The sequence below is a fragment of the Scardinius erythrophthalmus genome (genome assembly GCF_964197995.2).
Source record: "Scardinius erythrophthalmus genome assembly, chromosome: 7".
Classification (NCBI taxonomy): Eukaryota; Metazoa; Chordata; class Actinopteri; order Cypriniformes; family Leuciscidae; genus Scardinius; species Scardinius erythrophthalmus.
The window spans coordinates 14,778,928-14,804,228 of NC_138227.1; the positions used below are offsets into that span (position 1 = coordinate 14,778,928).

The 25,301-nt window shown below is 35.7% G+C and overlaps 3 protein-coding genes across 3 annotated transcripts in view; 1 reads left to right on the top strand and 2 right to left on the bottom strand.

The window, feature by feature from the left end:
- Nucleotides 1-25,301, bottom strand: part of LOC308693715 (E3 ubiquitin-protein ligase TRIM39-like) — a gene marked incomplete at both ends in the record, with an annotated part of 764,022 nt that overhangs the window by 532,185 nt on the left and 206,536 nt on the right. The window lies entirely within an intron of this gene.
- LOC308693399 (uncharacterized protein) lies at nt 3,949-9,937 on the top strand. The gene is made up of 10 exons (XM_081370287.1): nt 3,949-4,274; nt 4,633-4,754; nt 4,931-4,996; nt 5,107-5,711; nt 6,394-6,499; nt 6,589-6,735; nt 6,819-6,879; nt 9,067-9,230; nt 9,312-9,395; nt 9,571-9,937. Exons 1-10 carry the CDS (start codon nt 4,088-4,090, stop codon nt 9,589-9,591), a joined length of 1,563 nt encoding a protein of 520 aa, XP_081226413.1. The 5' UTR covers nt 3,949-4,087; the 3' UTR covers nt 9,592-9,937.
- atf5b (activating transcription factor 5b) lies at nt 17,231-21,870 on the bottom strand. The gene is made up of 4 exons (XM_081370305.1): nt 21,288-21,870; nt 20,315-20,534; nt 18,915-20,049; nt 17,231-18,703 (listed from the first exon to the last, which is right to left on the bottom strand). Exons 3-4 carry the CDS (start codon nt 20,042-20,044, stop codon nt 18,517-18,519), a joined length of 1,317 nt encoding a protein of 438 aa, XP_081226431.1. The 5' UTR covers nt 20,045-20,049; nt 20,315-20,534; nt 21,288-21,870; the 3' UTR covers nt 17,231-18,516.

The window sequence follows — 25,301 nt, forward strand, 5'->3', positions numbered from 1 at the left end:
TTTGTTCATGGGAAGGAATCGTCGATCTGATAAACTTGATGTGATCTTTGCAGTCTTGAAATGGCATCATTTCTTTCATGTATCAGTAAAGCGTCAGTCAACTGTCCCTTTCAGTGTATTTTTAAACCTCAACTAAACCAGTCATTTAAATCAAGGATAAGCCTAATTGTTATAAATAATTTAGAGCTATGTAACACTGTGATTAAGCATTAACCAAATAAACGTACTGAACAGCTAACCATTTCAGAAAAATATCAACTTTGCAGTCTCTGTTTTAATGGGCCTAGACGGTGGCATACTTCCTCTTTTGTGAATAAACAGCAAATGGTTTCTTGCCAGGGATTTTTTTAAAGCTTATCTTGGTTAAACAATAGCTTTCAGTAAAAGGACGGGTCCAGTTCTTAATTCCACGGAACATGGTAACCTGAAATTCCCTTCTTCTTCATTTAATCAGAAGTTGTGAGTTTAATATCTCCCCCTTATCTAAAAAAAAAAAAAAAACACACCAGGGTGATAAATACATAATGACTAATGTCCAAGAAAAGGATATTCAGAGGAGTGGTCAACCGATTTCTGGGTCTTCCTTCCTATCCTGATTATGTTGGAAATGTCTTTTAACACTTTCTGAATGTGTGTATCACATGGAAATATGAGTTGAATAAGTTCATACATCTTTGAAAAACAGTTTGTCAAATTAAGGTCAAGTTAACGCTCAGTATTTTCTGACTTATACTACAAGTGTGGGCTTGTGCTAACAATGTATACAAGATTACGTGATCTTAGAATTATAAGGTTCTATCTCCACTTTTGGTCGAAATTGAGTTTTTGACCTAATCTGATCCATTAGGTGTTTATTAATGCCTAAGTTAGCAGAACTCAAAAAATTTAAGGCAATCGATTGCCTCAATTTTTTTAAGTATTGAAATTCAAAGTTTTAAGTAAGCAGAACTTAAGATTTTAAGTTTGTACTTAAAAATTTCAAGTTAAGAACAATTAAAATCAGAGTACACTATTTCATACATTTAACTTAAACCTTCATGCAATCTCAATGTGAACACTTTCATTAGTATTAACTTATAGTTTAAACAAGCTAGTTTGCTAACATACTATTAAGTTATCATGCTAACAATAGTATGTTATACAGCACTTACTGCATGAGTACATCAATATAAACATTTTATTTGCTCTCAAATGAAGCCGCATGCACCACTTGTCACCATGATGGTAACTATCCTAAAACCAACATTAACAGAAATTCTTCTAAATTAGCATAATAAAACATTAATCACTACTAAATCTCCCACTTAACATTAATCTTGCACAAAAAAAACATTATATTACACTTAATTTTAGCATTTATTCTCCCATTCAAGTGCCATCAGCAAAGCATGCTGGGAAATCGACATCCCAGCCATTTCAGTTAAACTTACGTTTGTTTAAATTAAATAAATCATTTCATAAAACTCAAAACAATGAAACAGTTTAGTTTACTTAAAATATATCAGTTCTGTGAACTTGAAAGAAAAAGAAAGTGCTAAATACTATATAAAAATTAATTTGACTGAACTAATTAGTTCAATTTAAGTTTGTCCTACTCAAACCAATTAATTATTTTGAGCGTTAGGGTTTACAGTTATTTTTGTAAAAAAATATTTTGTTAGTAGTTATTAATAACATAAAAAGTTTCCATCTCTCCATTGCCAGCTGGGATGTAAAAACTTTGATGCTCAATATCTCAGAACTACGGAGATAGAGCCTTATAATTCTAAGATCACGTTTAGGTGACAAGATTAATTGTAGCTCCAACGTTATTGTTCGTGGATCCATGTTTTTTTTACAATAAAAAGAAGTAGAAAAAGACCACCTGCCCCTCATCGTTATCCATTATCAGGGCTTCAATCAGGTGTTACTTGATATATTAGGAACTTGTGCACAAAATAGATGTGAGATTAGGTCAATGATTGAAAGCAAAGCACAAAACCGTTTTTTTTTTTTTTTGCAAAAAAAAAAAAGCAAAATTCAATTGTAGACATGAAGATGTGTCACCATGTTATGCACCAACCATATTACTATCAAAAAATAAATAAATAAATAAATTCGGTCAAATGACTGAAATCAGTCAAAATTATCCTTTCAATAGCCTACTCTAGGCTAAATTATGTTCTACAAGGGGATAAGCTTAAAATTTCATCTCTGATGAAACTATATTAAAAATAATATATATCATCTTTTTAATTATGTTTATAAGCACTTATTACCTTAAAAGACCTGTATGGGACTATGGTATGAAACTGTTTGTTACAGTTTGCAACCTATATCCTAACATATATTTATATTGATTTAGATTAAGAAGGCACAATGGAATTTATTAACATTGCATATTTTGAATCATATATCATAGATTATTAGATGATTTCTAACAAAAGACACAAAGGTGGCTTATACCGTGGCGTCTGCAAGGCAGTGCAGCACTGCCACCTAGTGTTGATACAGCGTTCATTGAATTAATAATTAGAAATCGATGAGTTTTTTGTTACATAAATCTAATTAGTTACAAAAGCTATAACTAAACAATATCATACGATGATTCCTGTCTACTGGGACTTAAAAAAATGCTCCAATTAATTATTGTGGATTAATCTGCGAAACATAGCCTACTATTCAGATTGGTGCAAAGTCTTATTTCTTCTAGTTTCCATCTATTTTTCCCTCTTGCTATGACTCAATATGTGCCAACATCGTCAGATAAAAAAAGTGTATAGGCCTACTATTTATTATAAATATGTATTAGTTTAAAAATAAATCACAAATATATCATTAAAGTGATGAAGAATTAATTGAGAGGTGAATAACATGCACAAATTAATGTTATCTACAAGCATAGGCCTATATTTCGAATAAGGCGTTAAGATGATCCAGTACAGGTAGCCTATTTGCCAGATGCAAATATGGATTTATAAGGTGAATGCATTTAACAAACAGTAGCGTCACATGTGTCTCAGCGCTAGTTTATGATCAACATTTTGTAAGCTTTATTTTTTAATCGCTGAACAACACACCAGACACACTTTTGGCAGAATTCTAATGTCCTTGCGTTATTCAGCCTGAGGGTGGCGCTCTAATGATGATTGACAGACTTTAGTACATTCAACAAAGAATTGCATAGTAGTAGCCTCCGAATGTAGTTTTAGAATATTGCAAGTTGTGTAGGAATTCCAGTGAGGAAAACAAAGGCATGTCTATTCTCAGAACAAACATTAAACAAACACAACATAACTACTGTAGTAGGCCTAGGCATAAAGTCTATTCACATAAGCACTTTTAAACTGAAGGATTTACTATAATTATTAGATATACTATGGGAAGAACAGATGTCAACTGGTTACTGACCTGATTCAGACTAATATACAGCTGAAGCGGACTTGTGTGTGTATGTTTGAGTGTCGTCGGTAGATGTCAGTGTATGATTTAATATGGCACGCAGAGCCAAATGGAATCCAGAATCCTCTCTGGACGTCATGGATTGAGTTTGTTTGACAGTCCAAACTCCAAACTTGAAGGATGAAGATTAATATTTTATTATTATTATTAATAATAATAGTTTTACGCTGCAAAAGTTTGTCATGATGTGTATATTTAACTCTGCTTCATTAAGGTTATATTGCTTTATAGCTATTATTTAGAGGACGAAAAAAAATAGTTACAAAATCAATGTTTTTATAAGCCTCAGAATAGATTAGAGGTTAAATTTAAGATTTAGGCTATTTATTTATATTAGGATTAAATTTTCTTGATTTTATTCTATTTTGTTCAACAGAACTGAGTTAGTCTACATATGATTAAAGAGCTCATCTTCGATTTAACATCTTTGCTCCACAGGGGTTCACTGTTCTCGCATGATAAAATATATAGGCTATATCAAAGATACTTTGACTGCCCCGCCTCCTCAAGTCAGGTAATGAAAACACATCGCCTCTTCCACTACACACCTGTTGAATGAGGACTAGCAGCCCATTACTCGACCATTTTATGTTTGTTATCATAAACGCGTAGCACGTTCTAGTCAGCTTTATAACCGGATAACAGGATGGTGAGCAGTCAGGTAGAGGCCAACGGGCGAGATATGTTGCCTGAAGACACCGGACGCCGCGACTATTCGTGCGACGAGTCACCGCTGCCAGCAGAAACTCCTTCAAATGGAAGTGGGGCGAATCTACGGATAACGACGCAGAAACCGTCAGAGGACAGTAACGCCAAGAAGAGCTGCCAAACAGGTGGGCACAAAATATCTCCTGAACAATGTCCAGGAGATGATTAATCATTGTGACCCTACTGGGTTTAAGTCTATCCAGCCTAAGCTGGTGTGCTCTGCTGGTCTTAGATGGTTTAATATGGTCTTATTACCTAGCTAGGCCTATTTAGCAGCTAAAACCATCAAACCCGTCTTAAATTGGTTTAAGATGTCACAATCATTTTGACAAAGGCCTATATAATAAATGTTATCGTAAATTAATTCCTTGCTGAATTTTGAAATGGGTTTGTGTGTTGTTAGATCACGTATGTCCCATTCCAGAATGACATATTTTCAGATATAAAGCCCACTGCTTCTCTAATTGTCCTGTATTCCTTTAGGACTGAAAAAACACAAGTCCACATCTGAAAAGAAATACCTCGGAGTTAGAGTGAAAATGCCAGTACGGGACATTCTCAGAAATATACGGATAGCCAAGGGTATTGACCATAAAGATCTGCAGGTATGATTGTGTATCTGATGACATTTCTTCTTCTATTTATTTACAATCACATTGAGGCATGTTGATCATGGTCTGACTGTATTTTTTTAGGGAAAAAAATCTAAGGCATCTAAAGGTAAGGTTGAAATATGTAAATGTTAGCATGATAATTTTAACCTCATTACGTTTCTAATTAGAAATGTCTTTGGTACAAAGGGGATAAGAAACGAGTTACCACAGGTGGAAACCGGAGAAATTTTCTGGTAAGTGACGTCTGCAGAACTATAGGTCCTTTTTTTTTTTTTTTTTGAACTTTTTTGGATTGGTTACCTGGTACATAGGCTGGTTGTGAGAAATATTTTTTCTGCTACAGAAGAAACATCAAACAAAGGGTCTTGAAGAGCTTGCTATTATAGTAGAAGTGTTGGAGGAGGATCTTAAGACCTGTCAGTCATACAGATCACCAAACAAAACCCATTCAGCTTCATACTCTTCAGAGTTCTGGGTTGAAGAAGCATCTCAACCGGGTTTGATGAACACATACGGTCAGGAGAATGAGATACCTCAATCTCCAAGCTACTCTGTACCCTCTGAAACCTCGCCTGTCCATTCTGTGTGCAGCTCTTACCCGTCCCCAACTTACAGCCAGGGTACCGATGTCTTCTTTGGGAATCAGGAAGAATATAGCAGTTATGAGTCCGATAATTACAGGTATGATGATCTAAATGGAATGAGCTGCTCTGCTGCAAACTCATGCGAATACCAAGTGCCCTTCCCACAAGAATCATTCCATGCAAGCCCCAACCCAGAAGTCTGGGAGGTCTCTCCACAAAAGATGAAGTGCTCACCATGGCCACAATCTCAGCAGGAGGAGTGCAGCGGTATGACCTTCTTCTGTACTCAAATGGAAAGAGAGGAGAATCTGCTGAAGGAGATCTCTGACCAAGAGCTTCTTGCTGTAGACGAAAACGGAAGGATGTAAGATCATTTTACTTTTCAAAAACTCACTGAAACCATTGCAGATGGTTTCTTCATGCAGATTCTAATGGGTAATCTATCAAAGTACGGCTGTAATTTATAAAAATGAAGAAAATGCACAGTTTCTGAAAATCATCTTCAAGTAGCAAGAATTGCAAGAGTACTTTTGTAGTGCCACCTTTATCATTTGAAACTTTTTATGAAATACAGAAAGAACGAAATTGGGTCACCCATCGTTGTTGTCACGTTCAATAAGTGGCTGCATTAGTTTACCGCTCACAACTTTATGACAAACCCCATTATTAACTCCTCAAGCAGGGCAGAATAAAAGAGATGAATGGCTCGCATAGGAACCCAGTTGAAATTCGAAGCATTTCAGTACCGACAAAAATGGCACAGATGGTCTTTAAACAAGCCCTCTCGCACACAGAATTAATTGGAACAATCGTAATTGATATGACCTTACACATAAACCTGTCAAACATCCTGAAAGACTACACCAGTTGAAATAACAACTATGTCAGACTCATTAAAAGATGATGCGTTGTTTACCTTTCCGTGGAATAGGCCAAACTCCACCTATTGAACACAGCCGTTTACAATTAGCAATAGCTTTTCCCTGACACTGAAAAGCGAACAGATCATGCAATGGAAAGTGACTGCTTTCGTGCTCTCTCCACAGCCTTTTACACAGAGTTGTTGAGGAGGGAAAGAGATCCCTTGTGTATGTTATTGCCAGAAGGATGATGGCTCTGAAGAAACTAGATATCAAAGATTCAGAGGGAAAGGTGACAAACAATCATACATGCATATTCTCTGAGTGTCAGTCACTCAGCAAACACGCATAAATGTTGCATGGGCCTGTTTTTCTTCCTAGACTGCTCTTCATCTTGCTGCACAGAAGAATCAGCACTTCATGGTGGCTGATTTGGTGTCACTTGGTGCAAATATCAATGCAAAGGACCGTTATGGAAAGACATGTCTCCATCTCAGTGCAGAGAATGGATATATTCGAGTCTTGGAGGTAAATGTATGTGGTGCTGGAATATTAGCATACAGATCCCACCTCTACAATTTCACTCATACTGTAAATGTCTTTTTTGTCAGGTCCTGAAAGGTTTAATGAGAATTGGCGTATATGTTAATTTGGAGGAAAGAGATGCAAATGGTATGTTCAGTTTCATTTATTTATGCTAATAATGTAATTGTGCGTTAGGGGACCAGTTATTATTTCTCCATTCATTTCCATAAAAGTCATCCAGATTATTTGCATTTTCCAAATTTTTTATGAGGTTTTGCCGGAGTAAGGCTGTGGCTTCAACCTTAGAAAGAATCTTGTAGTACTAGTCACAAACTTTGTCGTTTCACAATCCTGTTGTGAAAGTATGTTTTGTAATCAGAATTTACTTTTTTTTTTACATCTTACAAAAGAAAGTCTTAGAAGTGATGTGGTTTATTGGTTAAAGATCTGGGGCCGGTTTCACAAAGCTATTTTAGACCGGTCTATTGTGTTAGACAAGTCTAAAATTTGCTCATAGACTAGTCTAATGCAAGTTAGACCATTTCACAAAAATAAAGACTGACTTAATTTAGACCAAAAAAATTAGACACCTTACCCCCAGGCTAACTTAGGTCTAAGACTCTATGTTACCTTGGCAACCAGCAGTAACAATCAGTTACATTACAAACTGCCAAAAGAAAAGGGGAAATGGCTCATAATTTAAACATTTCTTCTTGTTACTACATTCCCAAGTAAAATGTCCTTTTAACTGTTAGGGCCGTTACGTTACATAGTCAACGCGAGCAACGATCGACGCGCTCCCTTTCATACGCAAGCGTAGGCGATGCGTGAAATGCAATACACCGTGACTGCTCAAATAGGGGGTAACGTTAGTGGAGTCATGGCTCTGAATGCCCGTCTATTTCGCTTCAAACGCTCGCTTTATACACGCGTCCTATTCGCCTTGGACGCGCGAATGGATTTAAAATGTTCAAGAGTCGAACTAGACGCGATAGACGCGAATTTGACGCTCTATTCGCGTTTGGTGTGAACCCTGCATAATAACAGGCTGCGATGTCAAGATTGCAATGCTGGAATGTGTGTGTGTGTGTGTGTGTGTGTGTGTGTGTCAGAGAGAGAGAGAGGCACGGGCGCGATCGAACAGTGGAAACATAAAAACATACTCCGTCATTTATACTCCTCCAACAAACATATTTTCCGCTGGGGTAAACTGCACCGAGCGGTTGAATGCGCTTACTCGATCCGCCATGTTTTTTGTTTTGAAAAGTGTCTTATCTTACCCAGAATGCATTGCAGTGTAGTCCTACTTAAGATAGTCAGAGTCTTAAGTGCTTTGTGCAACGGTCTGATTTAGATGTCTATCTTAAGTCTGACTATCTACTATATCTAAGCCATAGTCAAAGTCTATCTTTGTGAAACCGGCCCCTGGGCTAGTCGTTGAAAGTTTGTTAAAATTTTGTGCAAATGAATCAATTTTAAGAAAATGTACCAGCTATAAATATTTCTTAAATTGTGCGGACATACGTTTTTGGCCAGGCTGCAATACAAAGAAATTAAGAACACATGCAAAAACAAGAGAGAACCAACAAAATATGAATACTGTAACTGATTATGTTGTAGTTGAAGCAAAGTCCAGTCTTTAGTTTAGTTTGCTGTGAGCTTTTCGTTTTGCCTATGCATTTAAAAAAAGCCTTTTTTGCCCAATAATTTTGTCAGATGAATACCTTAACTGAGTTCATTGTTTTGTTCTTCCCTCATAAATATATAAAGTAACGTATTTTCTTCATATTTTAATGGTTTAATCAAACTTGTTGGGTCATTAAAAACAATATCCTCTCCAGACAGCAGAATTAATATGGGTCAATGGCACTTTTTGTCCATTAATTCATCCAGAAATACATGAAACCTTATCATGTAGTTTGGCATAGTCTTTTATTATTATTCCCTTGAAAATAAATATTTAAACGATGTGTGCGTGTTAGTTTTTATATAACTATTATCAATTTAATTATTAATTTAATTATTTTAATGAAAAGGCAAGGTACAGTAAGTTCAGGTTGTAAAAAGTCATATCACGCATTATTAGATGGTCACTTCAGTAGAGCACTTGTATGTCAGATGGAAAAACTGCAATGGCAGGTTCTTGCGGTTTACGAGATTTAACATGTTGTATTTCTTGATAAAGTTACCAGACAAATAACTTTGGATCCTGGCCATGAGCTTTTTACACATTGAAGTTGTTTTTGATCAAATTATATGCTAATCGCCAATTGGAAGTGTATTTCTAAAGCATGTGAAGAGAACAGGGATTTATGGATGGTATTTTGTTTGCAGGGCTCAGTGCGTTACAATGTGCAGCTGTAGCTCTTAACCACACTGTGCGTGAACTGGAGCTGTACGAATCTGCAGGCCATCTTAGACTGCACACTCTTCGCAAGGAGCAGATGATGGAAACGCTCGAGTGCCTTCTTCAAATGGAATGCTTTATACATGCTCCGGTGAGAATGACGTACATGCCATTGCCCTGACATAATTCACTTGCGTAGGAGTTTAATTTTTTTGTTTTTTTCTTCATATAGGAACATGCTCGCCTCAATACGATGAACAGCGTTGATTCCAAGTTGTGTGGACAAGCAGCCTTCTTTCAGTCAAATAAAATCAAGGTGAGAGTCATGTTTAATATTAGATGACTGATGTGCTATGAGGACAGGAGTGTTTGAAATGGTGTTAAACTGATGCACTTAACCTGTTACACTGCACGAATATATCTGACATGTTTTGTTCACGGCACAAATTCTTAAACCATGGGGTTATTGAATTGTTTTTCTTGTTTTTCAGGCCATCAACAACATGATTTAGAAGTGGTTTGGCTTCTAGCATGAGTTGTTTTCTCTGCATGGCCACGCAGTACTGTTAACTGACGGTAAATGTTTATGAGTGAATACAAGCTTTAACCTGCCAATGAAGACAATATGTACATGTGTATACACACACATATTTTAGTTATCAGTTGCTTTTTTTCTTTCTGTGGATAATGAGAAAAGTCTTCAGGGCAAGGTAAAGCTATGTATTATGCAACCATAGATTTTGTTAAGTGCTCAGGCGAAAAGTGAGGTGTTTCGCGGTGCAAAAACACAATGGTTGCTCATTAGCTGGTTTCTATGAAACTTCCACTGTTAGTTACGTTTGAGTAGCAAAATGTTTTAAAAAGAAAAAAATGTGGAAAGACCTATGAGTCTGTCGAATGCCACAGTTCCTATTCACTCCAAGAGTAAATAGTTGTGATATTGAGGAGACTGTCATGATTACATATACTGGCGTACAATAGCAAAATGCAGAAGCTGTGCCAACAATGGAACTGATTTTTTTAAATTGAATTTTTACACTCATTTGTCACGCATTTGTTGCATTTTGCTTTTGCACAACAATATATGTTGATGTTTCCTAATAGCTTTTTACAACAATATACACCCATTGCTGGGTTTTAGTCTCCATTTTACAAAGGTGTAAGTGAATTCTGATGTACACTATTGTTCAATAAGAAAAGTCAGAAAGAATATGATATATCAGCAAGGACACCTTAAATTGATCAAAAGTGTCAGTAAAAACTTTTAGAATGTTACAAAAGATTTTTATTTTAAATAAATTCTGCTCGTTAATTATCAAATAATCCTGAAAAAAAATAGCAGTTTCAGCAAAAATATTAAGCAGCACAACTCTTAAACATTAATAATAATACAATAGTCAACATTTGAAGTAGATCAAAAACTTTTATCAAAGTTATACATACATTTTTAACAATACCTTTCTTGTCTTAGGACAACTTTGAACTTTTTTTGATCCACTTCAAATGGTGACTACTTGTAGTTCCTTGAGCAGACAAATCAGCATATTATAATGATTTCTGAAGGATAATGTGACACTGAAGACTGGAGTAATGATGCTGAAAATTCAATATTAAATAGTAAATATATAAAAACTCTAGTAATTTCACAATATTACAGTTTTACTGTATTTTTTGATCAAATAAATGCTGCCTTGACTTATATGAATTACATGGTATATGTTAGTATTTGAGGTAAGAAGCTGTAAAATATTCTTAATTAATTGAAAAAAATTGCTCTTGTGTAAGCAAAAGCTGTCCATTTCTTAATGTTGTATTTTGTATTAATGATAAGCTAGTAATACAGAGTCATGAGTGTGACCCTGATTTAAGCTTTTCCTAAAGGGATAGTTCAACCAATAAATAAATCGGTCATTTACTCACCCTAAACTATAGGAAACTGTTCCAAAACTATATGAGTGTCTTTCTTCTATTGAACACAAAAGAAGATATTTTGAAGAATGTTGGTAACCAGACAGTTGATGGACCGACCCCAATGGCTTTCATAGTATTGTTTTCCTACTATAGAAGTAAATGGCTACCTGATTACCAACATTCTTCAAAATAACCTCTTTTTAGTTCAACAGAAGAAAGAAACTCGTACAGTTTTTGAACAACAAATGGGTGAGTAAATGATGACTGATTTTTCATTTTTGGGTGAACTTTCCCTCTGATTAAATGAAAGTTATTTGTTTTGGGGATTGGGTACAATAAGGTGTTTCCAGCAACATTGTATTTAGCATATTTTTGTAATAGGTAACAGTTATATTTAGTATATCTCAAACTGTTTTACATTAATAAACCTGCACCATGTAGCACAGTTAATGTTACAGTACATGGGCACATAGGGGGTGATTCATATCTTGCATAGCAAAAATATTATAGGGGCTGTATGTATATGACATATTTAGGGCTTTGTTTATGCTCTATTGTAAAGTGTACTGATTATTATATCTATTTTTTTTTTAACATGAATATGGTTTTAAAAACAAAATAGACACATAGCATATTAATGGGAGCGGGTATAAATTAGAAATTATAGCTGCAATTTTTCTGTGAGAGATACTTTGATTATTCATTTGTGGTCATCTTTCCAAACTTCTTTTAATTATAAATACTTACAGTTGCAATCCAAACTATTCAACCCCTGCAGACTGTAATAATTTGTAAATATACAAAGTTTAACAATTGCATCTATAACAGTTTAGTGGCAAATTAAGCGTTATTATGTCAATATATATTGTAATGCTTTTGAGTTATACGATTTTAATACGTGTCATAATTATTCAACCCTTATTCAACGCTGCTGTTTTTAAGTTACTTATTTGTATGGTATTGTACAAAATTATTAAAACATAATTAAGCCTTTAACAAAACGTCTCAGGTTACGCTGCTAACCATGGTTCCCTGAGAAGGGGAGTGAGACACTGCGTCCCCTAGAGGACACTATGGGGAAATGCCTACAGCGTGACTGGTGTCTAAAGCGTGCATCCAAACGCGACAATAACATTAACACTGGCCAGTGACAGCCTGTGACGTCACTACTGGTGCGACCAAGTATATATAACTGCACCTGTACAACACGTCATCCACTTCTTTGTATTAATTAGAAATGCACAGGAATGTACGAAGCATGGCAAGGAGATGCAGTGTCTTATTCCCCTTAATCTGAGACTTTCCCTTTCCCTTTTGAATGGGAACTCGAACTCGCTCTACAAACTGCCCAGGAATGCGCCAAAGAGCTCAAGATATAGACCCTTAAACCATAGAGGGTTTGCGAGTCTCGAGCGAAAACCCCATCCATACCTCTAGAATGGCACCACAAGAGAGCTTCCTGCTTAGAATAACCCCAAAATCCAGAGGAGGAAGCCACAGCCTTGCACGTTCACTTAAGCCGGGTGCACACTGTGTGATTTTGGCCACGATTTTGCATGTCTGAGACAAATTTTGCGAATCCTAAAAGATTCCTCTGATCCTAGGCTAAAATCTGAAGTCTTTGATCGTTAGTTTGATATGTTCACCGACAACCGATTAATGACCGTTGCAAATTTAAAATTTCCGATCAAATTTTACCTCAGACGAAATTCTGGCAGTGTCAGGAGATTTGACTCCCAGTCCTGCAGTGTGACTTCTCCTACGACGACGACGGTCAAATTGTCTTCGTTTTTCCAGACTAGCCGTGACCAAAATTAACGTTACCATGTCAATCCTGCGTGTAATGCAGTTCACTGTCACCGAACGTGTCATTGATTAATGATGTAAAACTCCGGACAAATTTTCTTGCGTGCGTCCGTTTTTAACGCGTCTTAACTGCCGTACAGTCTGACATTGACAACTGAGATCTTACAGTGTGACATGACTTACAGCGATGATCATGTTCGTATATTCTGACAAGCAACAATCGTAAAGGACTATTATAAATCGTAAAGTGTGCACCCGGCTTTAGTCTGCTTTAAAGTCACTTAGGAGCAAATAATTAAAATCTTGGATTCAAATAGCAAGACTATGAATGCAACACATCTTGCAATCATCCCCCCCAGCCAAACTGGCAGAACTTCAGGGTCTAATGCAAGCATGTATGAGAACCCCTCTAAAAGTCAGCCCCAGGGATCAGGAAGTGGGACCAGGGATGGGAGGAGATTTTGGATGGGATTCCTGTTTTTTCCAGCCCGATCTCATCCCAAGGCGTCATATACTGACGCTTTTGACATTTCGTCTACATCCAACGCACATGGCACCCTTTAGCGTCAATATGAGACGCAGATAGAAATGGGCCAGAAGGCGCCTCCTAGCGGTCTAACCCTAACCCTACCCCAGACCTAAACCTACCCATAACCAACAAAGCTCTGTGCGTGTCATATTGACGCTAAAGGGTGCCATGTGCATTGGATGTAGACGAAATGTCAAAAGCGTCAGTATATGACGCCCTAGGATGAGAATGCGTTGTTTTTTTCTCCTTGACTTTGGACTGCTCTGAGTTCTTCATAGTCAAACATGGAGGTGGTCCAGTCTTGTTATGGGGGTGCTTTGCTGTAGCATGAAGTAGAAATCTTTACTGCAGGACAGCCATCCCAAAGTATACATCCAAATCTACTTAAGCTTGGTTCATGGATCATTCCTAGAATGTTCTTGACTGGCCCGTACAGTCTTCAGATTTAAATCTCATTGAAAACATTTGGTGTAATTTGAAGACCAAAGATTATCAATGATCTGGAAGCTTTTTCAAGTGAGTAATGGGCCAAAATTGCAGTAGAGAGGTGACAGTAGCTTCTAAGCACTTACAAGGAGTGTTTATTTGAGGCTATAAAGAATAAAATATTCTGCAAAAAATTTGACCTTTGTGGGTTAAATAATTTTATATATGAATGTTTAGAGCCATTCAGTTTTCATTTTCATCAACTTTACGTTCTCAGAATCACTCAAATGTGTATTAATAAACTTTCTATCATAGTTTACTGATGTCTTTGTTGAACTGTTACCATAACATTTCATTATCAGCAGCAAAATGTCTTGCAGGTTGAATAATTTTGATTGCAACTGTTTTTATGTGGGCTCATATCAGTTAATAGTATATAATGTAAGTTAGGGTGTATGTGAGTTTATATTGGACATTCTTAAGCCAATTAAGTACATCTTTTTTTTTTATTGATGTGGCAAATTCTTTATTGAGGATAAAAGCGTAAGTTTAAGTTTTTTTTTCCTAATGCATGTTGTTTCCAAGTAAATTACCTGTCAAGTGCTGCAGATAAAGTATGAAGTCACAAAGGCCATTTCACAATTCTGATTTATTGCTCAATGTGGCCAATGTCGATTTGAGTGTGAGCTGATGCACAAAAGATTTATAATAGACGGCATACAACATGGAGGACACTGAAATCGGCGCATTCATTTATAAGCTGATGTGCCGCGAAAATTGGGACACCTTTGCCTGCAGTCTGGACGTAGCCAAATTGTCAATGATTTGTGGAAACAAAAGTCGTTTGGCCATGTCTGCGATTATGTGTAATCACGCATAGATAGAAGAGATTTTTGTATAATTGGTATTTGGTGTTATTTTTGTATTACTGTGGGAAGAGGTGTTTTCATAAACTTAAAATATGAGTTTTTGGACTCCCATCAGTCTTATCTTGTGCAGATCTGTGCCAGAGGCATTTATGGGGCAGGTTTGTACAGATGAGATACCAGTGTAATTATCTTGTTGCTTTGTTGTTTTCATCTTGACCCTGTTAGAGAGAGAGAGAATAAGTCTTGCTTTAAGACACAGTCCCTGTTACATATACATGCTGATGCTGTTTGGAAAAAAATAATAAAGCTGTTATATTTGACTGCTGCTGTTTTTGTGTTTTCATGCAAGTTTAGAGCAGTAACTTACATTTTTCTCCTAAGCGAGTTCATGAGAGTTCACAAGAGATGACTGTTCTGATATTTCAATTTAAGCTCACTGGTTGATCCGGACACAGCTGGAGCGGAAGAGTTTCACTCAATTATGATTCATAATCCGTACCTCACACAAGGCTGTTGTGTGACTTTGATTATAATGCACAGACCACTTTACCGCTATTTTATGTTTCTTTTGCATCATTTTTAGAATTTTCGTTTCATTTAATTTTTAGTTATTTTACTTTTGTTTCATTTAGTTGCTAAGGTAACATTTCTAATTTAATTTGAAGTTTTATGTTTTCATCAAATATTTGTATATTTTAGTTCATCTTTATATCAATTAACGGATACTAATTTTTAATAGTTTTAGTTAACAGTAACAATTCTGCTTTTGAAAGCTCCAGTCCCCAGCACAAAGTTTTTCTGTTCGTGTTTTACTGATGATATAAATATGTACATTTATGGAGTGACATGAGGGTAAGTAAATGATGGCAGCATTCTTTGACTGAACTATCCCTTGCCAAATTGATAAGAATCACTTTTACTTGTGGCAATGGCAGCTTACTGTTGAAGGATTTGTGGGGTGTGTCTCTTTGAAGAGGATTTTCTTATACACCTTCAGGCTCAGTCAGCTGGAAGATAAACAGACTGCTGAGTGAAATGTCCTTTGCCTTGAGGGCCACAAGTTAACGCCTCAAAGCTTCTCACGCACACTGTCTCAGCTTGCATTCCCCAGCTGCGTGTCTTCAGAAGTCAAGCTCTGGAGCTCTGATAATAAAGACGACAGGTGTGATCTTACTTACACTTGACTCGAGATTCCAGAAATAAAACGTTGTAAAATTTCTAGTAAATGGTGTGCTCGAAATTAAACATGAATGATGGAGCTGATATTTAATATAGGCTATATATAAAAATCCACTATGTTCTTCTTTCTCTGAAAATATTTGCACTCCTCCATTTTTCCCTCTCATTATTTTAGAGAGGGGGGAGGGGGGGTTATTATTCAAAGATAATGTGAAAATATTGTTCAGCTAACTGTATGTTATGGTTTTGCACAATGCTTGGTTTGCATCTTCAGGTTTAAAGAGCGAAAGACAGTCAAAATATCAATCAAAAATATGTTTGCAATTATTCCTCTCTCTCTCTCTCCTTTTTTTTTTGTTTGTATATGATTATGCGCTATAGAGACTCTTTGACTTAACACTTTGCTTCAAACACACAAGGGAGGAGTATTAAGACACCCCAATAAGAACTAATAAATAATAATATATTTAGAAAAGAAAAAAGAAGATAAAGGGGTAGGCCTACAGTAAACTTGCCCCAACTATAATCATTTTCACACACTAAGACGTTTTATTTGATTCCTGATTAGCTTTTGGATATTATTAGACTAGTGACTTACAATCCTGTAATATGAAAAAGAAAAAAACGTTATTTGCGTGATATTTAAATAAACGATCCTGTTAGTATGATATCAGATCAAAGTTTAGGAGCCATTTATGCAGAAATTCATGGTAAATAAAATGGCCACATAATTTTTCCCGTAACTGTAGCCTATGATGTTCATAAACAATTGTAGGCTAATACAGCCCAGATAGCAACCGAGTCTGGGCCAAATCTGGCGTACATTCGGCACTTGCTTCTGAGCGCTGTGATCTAGACTGAAATAAACCGGCAAGGTTTCTCTCACTCACCAAACAGAACAGGAACCCCGTTGCCTGCCGTCTCGTTTATTCCTTTGATGCCATCGTGAGGCCACACCACACATTACAACCAGCTGTCGTGTCTAATGTGCAATGAGCTCATAATTATAATGGGTTATAATAATGAAAAGCTAAAGCGTTTCAGTTTGCTGTCAATTTTCTGCTCAAAAACAAAACATTTTGCAAGCACATTATCCTGAATATTGAAAATGTAAATAATAATAATTAATAAAACCAGGCCTATTTAATGACAATAAAAAATACAATAAATGTTAATAAATCTATATATAGGTAACAGTAATAGAGGAAAAGGTGGACTGCCGAATTTATTACGTGAATTTTTTTCATATTAAATAAAAAGTTAAAGCTTTTCATATCAAATGTAAATATGTTAGTTCAACAGCTGTATACGTTTGTATTTTAAAAAGTATAAAATGTATTGAAAAACATGTTTTTGTAATGTATTTTCATCAATCATTATCAGATATTTGCCTTTTATTTGCTTGGAAAAAATACTGAAATGTTTTATTTTCAGTGATGTTTATTTGCTGATTTAATTTTCTTTGAACATTTATCAGCATAAATATTCATTTATATCAGCAGGTGTAAACAAGCAAAATAATTCTTCATCACAATATTCATAAAATATTTAAGAATCATTTATTGACATTTTAATCAACCAAAAAATAAGAATTACTGCACAATATAATTTGTATTTATTAATCAAGTGTCGGTAGATTCTGAAACACATTAGAACCTGCAGAAAGAAATGCATTCAGATTTGCTACGCTTGTCAGTTTTCAGAGGCACAGTATACTACTGTAGTAATGTGCACCTGTTCAAAAATGTTGAAATCATTCAAATTCTTCAGAATTTTAAAGTCTTGTATCAAATGACAGTGATTGTTTTCCGCAAACCTGCATAAAAACAATCTATATCTCATACGGATTACACATTAATAAAAATAAATAAATTAAAAAAAGAGCACATTTTTAAAGCACTATGTTAATGAGAATTAAACAAATGGGCGAAATAAAAATTCTACATATTGTCATAATGCACAAAAGCATTCATTTCTTATTTGAGGGGTCATGCAATAAATTGTAACCCAACATGCTTTTGTATTAGACATGCATTCCATACCTGAGCCAAAAAAAATCAGTCATTAATATACTATAAACGTTAGTTTAAAATATATTTTAAAGCAATTTAAATATCATTGCAAAAGCACTATTTCTCCTGTATTCTGTATGTAATTACATGAGATATTTCACAAATAAAGGAGAAATATAAGGAAATACATGAAATTATAAAACAAAAAAGACAACGAAAAATTAGTGACATTTTACATTGCAGTGCTTTGCATTATTACAATATTAGTAAGAATTCCGACCATGTCACTACATTATTACAATTTCTCATTATGTTGTGCTGTTGAGTAAGCACGATATTTCATGATAAATAAAGAACGGAGCAAGCCTGTACAGAAATCTTATTTTGTACACTAAAACAATGTAATGTCCCGTGTGAAATTCATTCAAATCTTGATGGGCAGCTTTTTATTAAATATATCGCTGTAAATTCAAATACCAAGCAAGGTCATTAGAATGTATTCAAGGCTATCATCACAGTGCTTCAGATATTATGCTCTCAGTTTCATGAAACCATGTGGCTTTCGCTTTGGAAAAACAAAACCATTTTAATACATGAGCTCTTGGTTTTTTCTGTTTTTTTTTTTGAGGTTCACTAACTATTCGGAGCATAAAAAACATGCTGTCAGAGCCTGGTAAAAGTGAAATGCTGGTAAGAGACAGAGGTTTAGGCACTGGAATCCTCTTTTAAGCGCTGACTGCGAGCCTTGTAGACTTCAATCAGGAGATCTTTCACATACTGAATCTCTCTCTCTACAGATTCTGCTTTGTCCCGAAGTTCTCTGTTCCGCCCTTCCAAACCATGAAGCTCCTCCTCCAAACAGTCCTGCTCCGCCCTCTTACGCTGACGGTACCTATTGTTTTTATGGCAACATTTGTGGAATAAAATAGCATGGTTCAGCTTTTCTGCTCGTATGATCCACAACAAAAAACATGCTTTCTTAATTGACTTATTTTTATTAGCTCATGCAATATTCCAGCGCTTGCTTTCATTTGACTAACTGACCAAGGTGACAACTTTATTTTTATTTGTCCCCAGATAAAAAAAAAAAAAGGCTACAGTACCTGTGGGCAGCAGACTTGTTCTGGTCTCTCTTCTTCTGCTTGCGTTCTCCATGGTTTCTCTCCAAAGAACCTACTTTAACATCTGGTTTAAACACACACTGACTTTCCCGTGACCTTTGTAGAGGCTTCTGGACAGGCAACTCCAAAGAGGACTCAACACTGTCACCGGACAGACATTCAAAGCTTTGATCCCCAAGGCATTCATGGTGCAAGTAGACATTATTCTGGATATCAACAGCCCCAGTTCTGATTGGCTGATCGATTTCATTCATGTAGCCGTGATATGGCTCTAAATTGGCAGTGATCTGATGAAAGTAACACTCGGCTACTTCGGATTGTTTATACGGCGGACAGCTCTCGCTCTCGGCGCACTGCAAAATCGGCATGGCAATCCCGTCGTGGCCGAGCATCTTCATCCCGTGGCTCTGGCCCTCTCTCCTGTGGTGGGGCTCCAGGGACCCACCGAGATCGTAACTTCTCATCATCTCCGCTCGGTAAAACACGTCTTCCGTGAAGCAACTTTTTTCTTCTTCCTTCAACAGTAAAGCACATTCTCGAACCTTCTTTGCGCTGCCGTGGTTCTTTGCGAAGGATTTGTCGACAGAGCACTGGTCAAAACCCAACTCTGCGTAACCTGAATGAGTCCCTTTGAAAGTCCACGTTTCTTTCTCAAACACCTCCACATCTTTACATCCGTTTGCTGATATTCTTTGGCTATTGCAGTGTGTCCGAATGTAGCTGTAGGGGCTGGGTCTAGACATTTTCGGTCGGCTCATAGAGCCCCCGCAGAAGCCTCGTAGGTCGAGCTCACCAGTCCCCAGAGACACCAGCCTGGGATTTGTTTCAGGTTGGTTAACATTATACGAAGCGCAGGGTAACTGATAGTATGACTGCGTAGCCATAGCTTGTAGGCTTTTGTCACACTTTTGCCATTTTTCCAATTTCATAGGTGTTGATTCATACAGGTAATAATCCTCCAGTTGAGCCAGTTCTTCTTTAAGAAGAGTGGTCATAACCTCCAAGTCGGAGGGCATTTGGACGTCATGCTCCAGAGGTGAGGGTGGGATAGAGGAACCAGGAGAGGATTCCGTGGAAGCTGAGTTTGGGTAAGCGTCAAAAGTTTTTGTCATCCAATCTGTTTGAGAAAAACAATTCATCATTATTTCAACATACAGATGGAACATCTCAGCATATGCATGGTTGCAAATATAACACTAAACTACGAATATCTATATATTTTGCTGTTAAACAATACATGCAAGTAGCGATAAAAAAAAAAAAAAGATGAAACGATGTGGATGACCAAAATATTTGCTTTACTTACTGTACGCCATTAACACATACGCTGCAGTGTGGTTCCCACCAACAATCGGACAAAATAAAAGTGCCGTACTGCTTACCAATTTAGTCCTCCGTCTGTGCAGACTCCTCCCTCCGCCTATGATTGGCCTTCGTTAGCCAGTAGGAAAGAGGAAGCTCTTAAGCCGGCTGTGCAAATGAGGGGAGTATTCCTGGGAATAATCAATGCCGCCACAATTTCGATTGAAATGGTGAATTGCGTACAACGCATGAGAATCGAAGAAATGCCTCATACAGGAAAGAGATGTGAAAAACTGAAACCTATATTAAAATTAAAAAAACATGTAAAAAGCACTCGTTAATTCAGTTTTCCAAGTGTCAAAAATTTGAATAAAAACAAACTCAAACATTTCATTTTTTCCTCCCAAAAAAGATGCACAGTTTCATAGACTATCATGAAAATGATTAATTCAAAAAATATATAAGTTAAATTGACTGAATTGATAAGATAGAGTGCAATTTTTCTAATAATTTAAATAATAATAATAAAATCTAAACCTAATGAATATGACCTTTAGCTAGAGCTCATATAGTATGCTGTAATATGATGCCTCTAGTCAGGTTTAGTGCCAAATGCAAAACAGAGGCTAAAGTCCAGTCTTAAAATATTAATTTCAAAAGGATTTTTTTTTACAGTTTAAAATTCAAATGTATGTTTATACTGTAGAAATGAAAACTTAATTTTAAAATATAAAAAATCTTATGATTTATAAATCCACTCAGAAACATCAAAAGGACAAAAGTGCCTGAAAATAGAGCCTTACACATTGTTCAAAAAGAAGCTTGTGAGCAGTACAGAAAATATGTAAAAAAAAAAACAAGTTAAGCAATTTCTGCATTTTTAAATGCAATTTCAAACAAAGCTATAACAAATGTCATGATGAAAACTCATCTCTATAGATTTCTGCAGGTTATTCTTTAGTTCAGAAACTCTGAAAACTAGTTAAACTGAGATTTACACTGTCACAGGAAGTTGTAGCTCATATAAAAGTCTGAATGGAAGTTGACACTTACTCCATCGTGTTGAGGTGGTCAGGTCTGAAGAGCTTCTGTTAGCGCAGAAAACCGCAGTGGAGGAGCTCACGTTTTCAATTTAGCAGAACATTGTCTCACTCTTCTTCATTTGATGTCGAGACTGATCGGTTACACGATAAATCGTTCAAAAGTTTTGGAGAACAGAGGAGTATCACGTCAAACCAAACACTAACCGCATCACACGAGTTCGTATCCATCCGCCGCCTCGCCCCTCAGCGTAAAGTCCAATTCGAAATGGGACAAGTTCAATCCGAACTACAGCCTCGAGTCCACAAATCAGTCATTAGAGCTATGTGATTTCCCGCTTGATCTCGAAGAAAGTCTGCATACGCGTTTTATACGTGTATTTCCTTTCCAAATGTAGAGGGTAAGTAAATCCTGATGATTATTAAGTGGGTCCAGTTGGACAAAACCAGACTGGATGTATATCTAAGCACAAAATCGAAGCACAGAGACCCATGTAAAGCACTATTTAACCACATGCGACGAGGAAGGACACTATATTACACTATGGAGATGTAACTCTTGTTGCAGCCCTGTTGCATCAGACCTGCTGGAATGTTGCCCGAGTTGAAACTTTGTTGCCACATTTGTCCTGATCCGTTTATGCTTTGGACATGTATAATGAGGTTTCATCTTTAAGACCATTGTTTGCAAAGGAGGAAAAAAAAGTCAAGACTTTTGCTGTGAAAACTCTCATTAGCTTGTTTTGATTTGCACCACACTTCCATTTCTGTATAACAGAGACCGGGGCTAGTTGTCACACTGAGAAGTTGTCACACTGAGTTGTCACAAAGGCTGTATCTCAGTAACAACAGGATTTTGATTCACAAGTCCAATAACAAGAATGTATGTGTTGCTCTAGCTGTGGTTTTGTATGCTGGTTTTAAACATCAAATCAGTCTTAGATTGTGTTTGTGTGTGGATGAATTCTGCCCTCCAAACTAAAATTATAATATTTAATTTATTCTGTAGCAGTTGAATATACATTCAGACAGGTGTCAACTATAGAATGAAGGCACATTTTAACAGAACTGTTCTTAGGCCAAAGGTGTCTGGTTGGGGCAAATTGTCACCTTTATTTTAAATCGATAGTCGATGTCAGTAAGATTTTAAGATGCATTAAATTGAACATTTGTACACTGATTAATTTTTATTTTTATTTTAAATAAATGCTGTTCATCAATCATTATTAAAGAATCCAGAAAAAATGATCATGGTGTCCACAAAAATATTAAGAACAAAATTGAAAAGAATTGTTACAGCAGCAAATCAGCATATTATAATGATTTCTGAAGGATCATGTGACACTGAAGACTGGAGTAATAATGCTGAAAATTCAGCTTTGTCATCACAGGAATAAATTACATTTTAAAATATATTCAAAATAGAACACCGGTATTTTAAAGTGTAATAATAATGTATTAATAAAGTAATAATAAACTTAACAGATTAATAAAAGACATCTTGCTAAATTATTATATATCTTACTAACCTCAAACTTTTGAATGGTAGTGTGTATTTGTCTCATTTAAAAAAAATCTTTATCTTTCATGCATTTTGCATTTCATAATTGTTTTTACTGCACATTTTATTGAAAAGCTTCTTAAAGGTTGTTTAATTGCAGGTTACATCATATAGCGCTACTTCAATGTATATAATAAACCCTTTTTTTTTTCTTGGCCATTACCGTAGGAAAGGTTCAATGGCTGTTTGAGGGTTGTGTCTTTATAGAAATAATTCCATCTTAAGAAATATTCACTGTGGTAAAAAGTATCTCTAGCCGCATTCTCCTTAATTCATTTCCACTGTCACAGTTTCCAATAAAGTGTAGAAAATAGAAAAAAAATTGATAGTTGTGGTATTCTGATGCATTATTATCTACATTAAATTTAGTTAAACTAATCTTTAAGTGGTGAAAAAATGTGAATTTCTAAAGCATGAATTTTTAGATCACATATCTGACATTTCAGTTTTACTCCATTACCTTAACACTCAGATACGACCTCATGCTTGGATTCATTGCACACTTCTCGCTGTGTGAAACTAATATAACTGACTGAACCTCCTCTTGTCCTGTTGCCAAGTCAAAATGAATACTGCTCTCTCGGTCTGCTTTTCTCACCCTCTTCAAGGTTTTTTGATCATCTTCAATTTTACAATATTTTTTATTGCAATGGATGATCAATCTGCATATGCACACAAGACTTTCAAAATGAATATTTCCTGAGTGCATCATGTGTCTGGATGAAGTTTATTAGTATGTCCTAAATGCTCATGTAGAATATGTATTGTATATAGTAAAATATGGATTATATAATCATGTGTTTTCTGAAAGAGAACGAGGTCATTCTCAGATTCTGAGTGCCCACATCTATCAATGACACTCCACTGCAGACTGTAGTGCCTTTCACTTTTGTCAGAGGAAAATCTTATGTTTAATTTTTTTCTTTTTAGCAACTTTTCCCATTTCTTATTTTATTTCATTCTTTGTGATTTGTCATCATAACAACATTTGCAGTAAGAATAGCTGTTTTGTGATATCCATCCTTGCTTCGCTGCCATGAAGACTCTGTTACATTGATAAAGGTTACACCATAATTTCATCACCAGCTTGCAAAGAATCCTGCCCCCATTAATGTTTTATGTTCTATCTGGGGTAACATTAGAAATGCACACATGGGTTGTAAGAAATTCTGTTGCTAAGGTGCCAGTTATACTCTTATATCTGTAATTAGTGGGAAATTATGATAATTTTTCTCTTTTTAAAATAGCGTTTAAATTAGAGAATATATCAAGGCTGAGTAATCAGTCTGTGGGAGTGTGGTCTGTTTTCCATAGGATTTACTGTATTTTAAAGGGTTTGACTTAGAAAATATGGGGTTTAAAATTAAAATATTTTGCTTATCACTGTTTACAATGATAACAGACACACAAATCAGAGATTATTTTATTTCATCAGATATGACAACTGCCATCTCACTATTTTATATAGTATGGACAGACACAGAAGTCTGACTTTGTGCAGACAAAATCTATTTACCATAGACTAAGCCAAATGAGTGGCCGAAAAAAAAAGTCACCAGATTGTTTATTTTTTATTTTTGCCTTTTAGCTTTGTATATAAAGGTAAAAACCTTTATTTTAATATTGACCTCTGAATAACATTTGAGGCACTTTCATAGTTGCCACTGGATGGAGGCATTTACAGACATACATTTTTACCCCTCCTTTTGAATTTCAAAAGTGCACATAGTACTCTAAAATGTTTATTGTACATAATATTAATCAATCATGGTGTGTTCTATAATTGCTGTAAAACAAGGAAATGCTAGCACGTCATGTTCTCAAAAACTCGGCAGAGGAGGCATACGCTCGTATTCATACTATTTTACAATAATTTACTGTAGGCTAATTATTATTTTATCTGAATTAGAGAGATATCAACAGTAACCTAATGCAGCTAATACGTTAAGGTCAAATGGTAAAAGTTACCCTGTTCCGTCTGATTTCTGTACTCAAATATTTTATTTTTTTTAATGTATTTTATGTTTTATTTATGATGTAATTATACAAATATATACTGAGTAATATTAATTAACAACATTATTAAGGTTAGGGTTTGGTTTAGGGTCATTTGCCTGTAATTATGCATAATATACTGTTATTAGTAAGTACATGTAAGTTGTGTAATGGACACTAATGAAGTGTTATTTTTTTATAATAAAAAGTGCAGTGCTATATTATTTAACAGTTTACTTTTGAAAATGTAAAAGACTTATTTTTGCATTAGATGTGTAAAATGCAAAACAAACATGCAGCAAAGGTACAGGGATTGTCACTGTTCTTTGACAGTGTTCAGGCATGTAACCTGCAAAACAAAGGTGAGGTAGGAGTGTGTTTGACAGCTCTTTGTTGTCACTTTTCTACAGATGACAGCTGACAGGTGCGAGGTCTATATGAAGCACTCTGGTTCTCTGAGCTGTGCTTGTT

Excerpts from the sequence above, each read along its gene's own strand:
- LOC308693399 (XM_081370287.1), top strand. The coding sequence starts at position 4,088 with ATGGTGAGCAGTCAGGTAGAGGCCAACGGGCGAGATATGTTGCCTGAA. Across the intron at positions 4,997-5,106 it reads GAAACCGGAGAAATTTTCTG|AAGAAACATCAAACAAAGGG; the intron begins GTAAGTGACGTC and ends TTTCTGCTACAG. Across the intron at positions 9,231-9,311 it reads AATGCTTTATACATGCTCCG|GAACATGCTCGCCTCAATAC; the intron begins GTGAGAATGACG and ends TTCTTCATATAG.
- atf5b (XM_081370305.1), bottom strand. The coding sequence starts at position 20,044 with ATGACAAAAACTTTTGACGCTTACCCAAACTCAGCTTCCACGGAATCC. Across the intron at positions 18,704-18,914 it reads AACAAGTCTGCTGCCCACAG|GTACCGTCAGCGTAAGAGGG; the intron begins GTACTGTAGCCT and ends TAAAAACAATAG.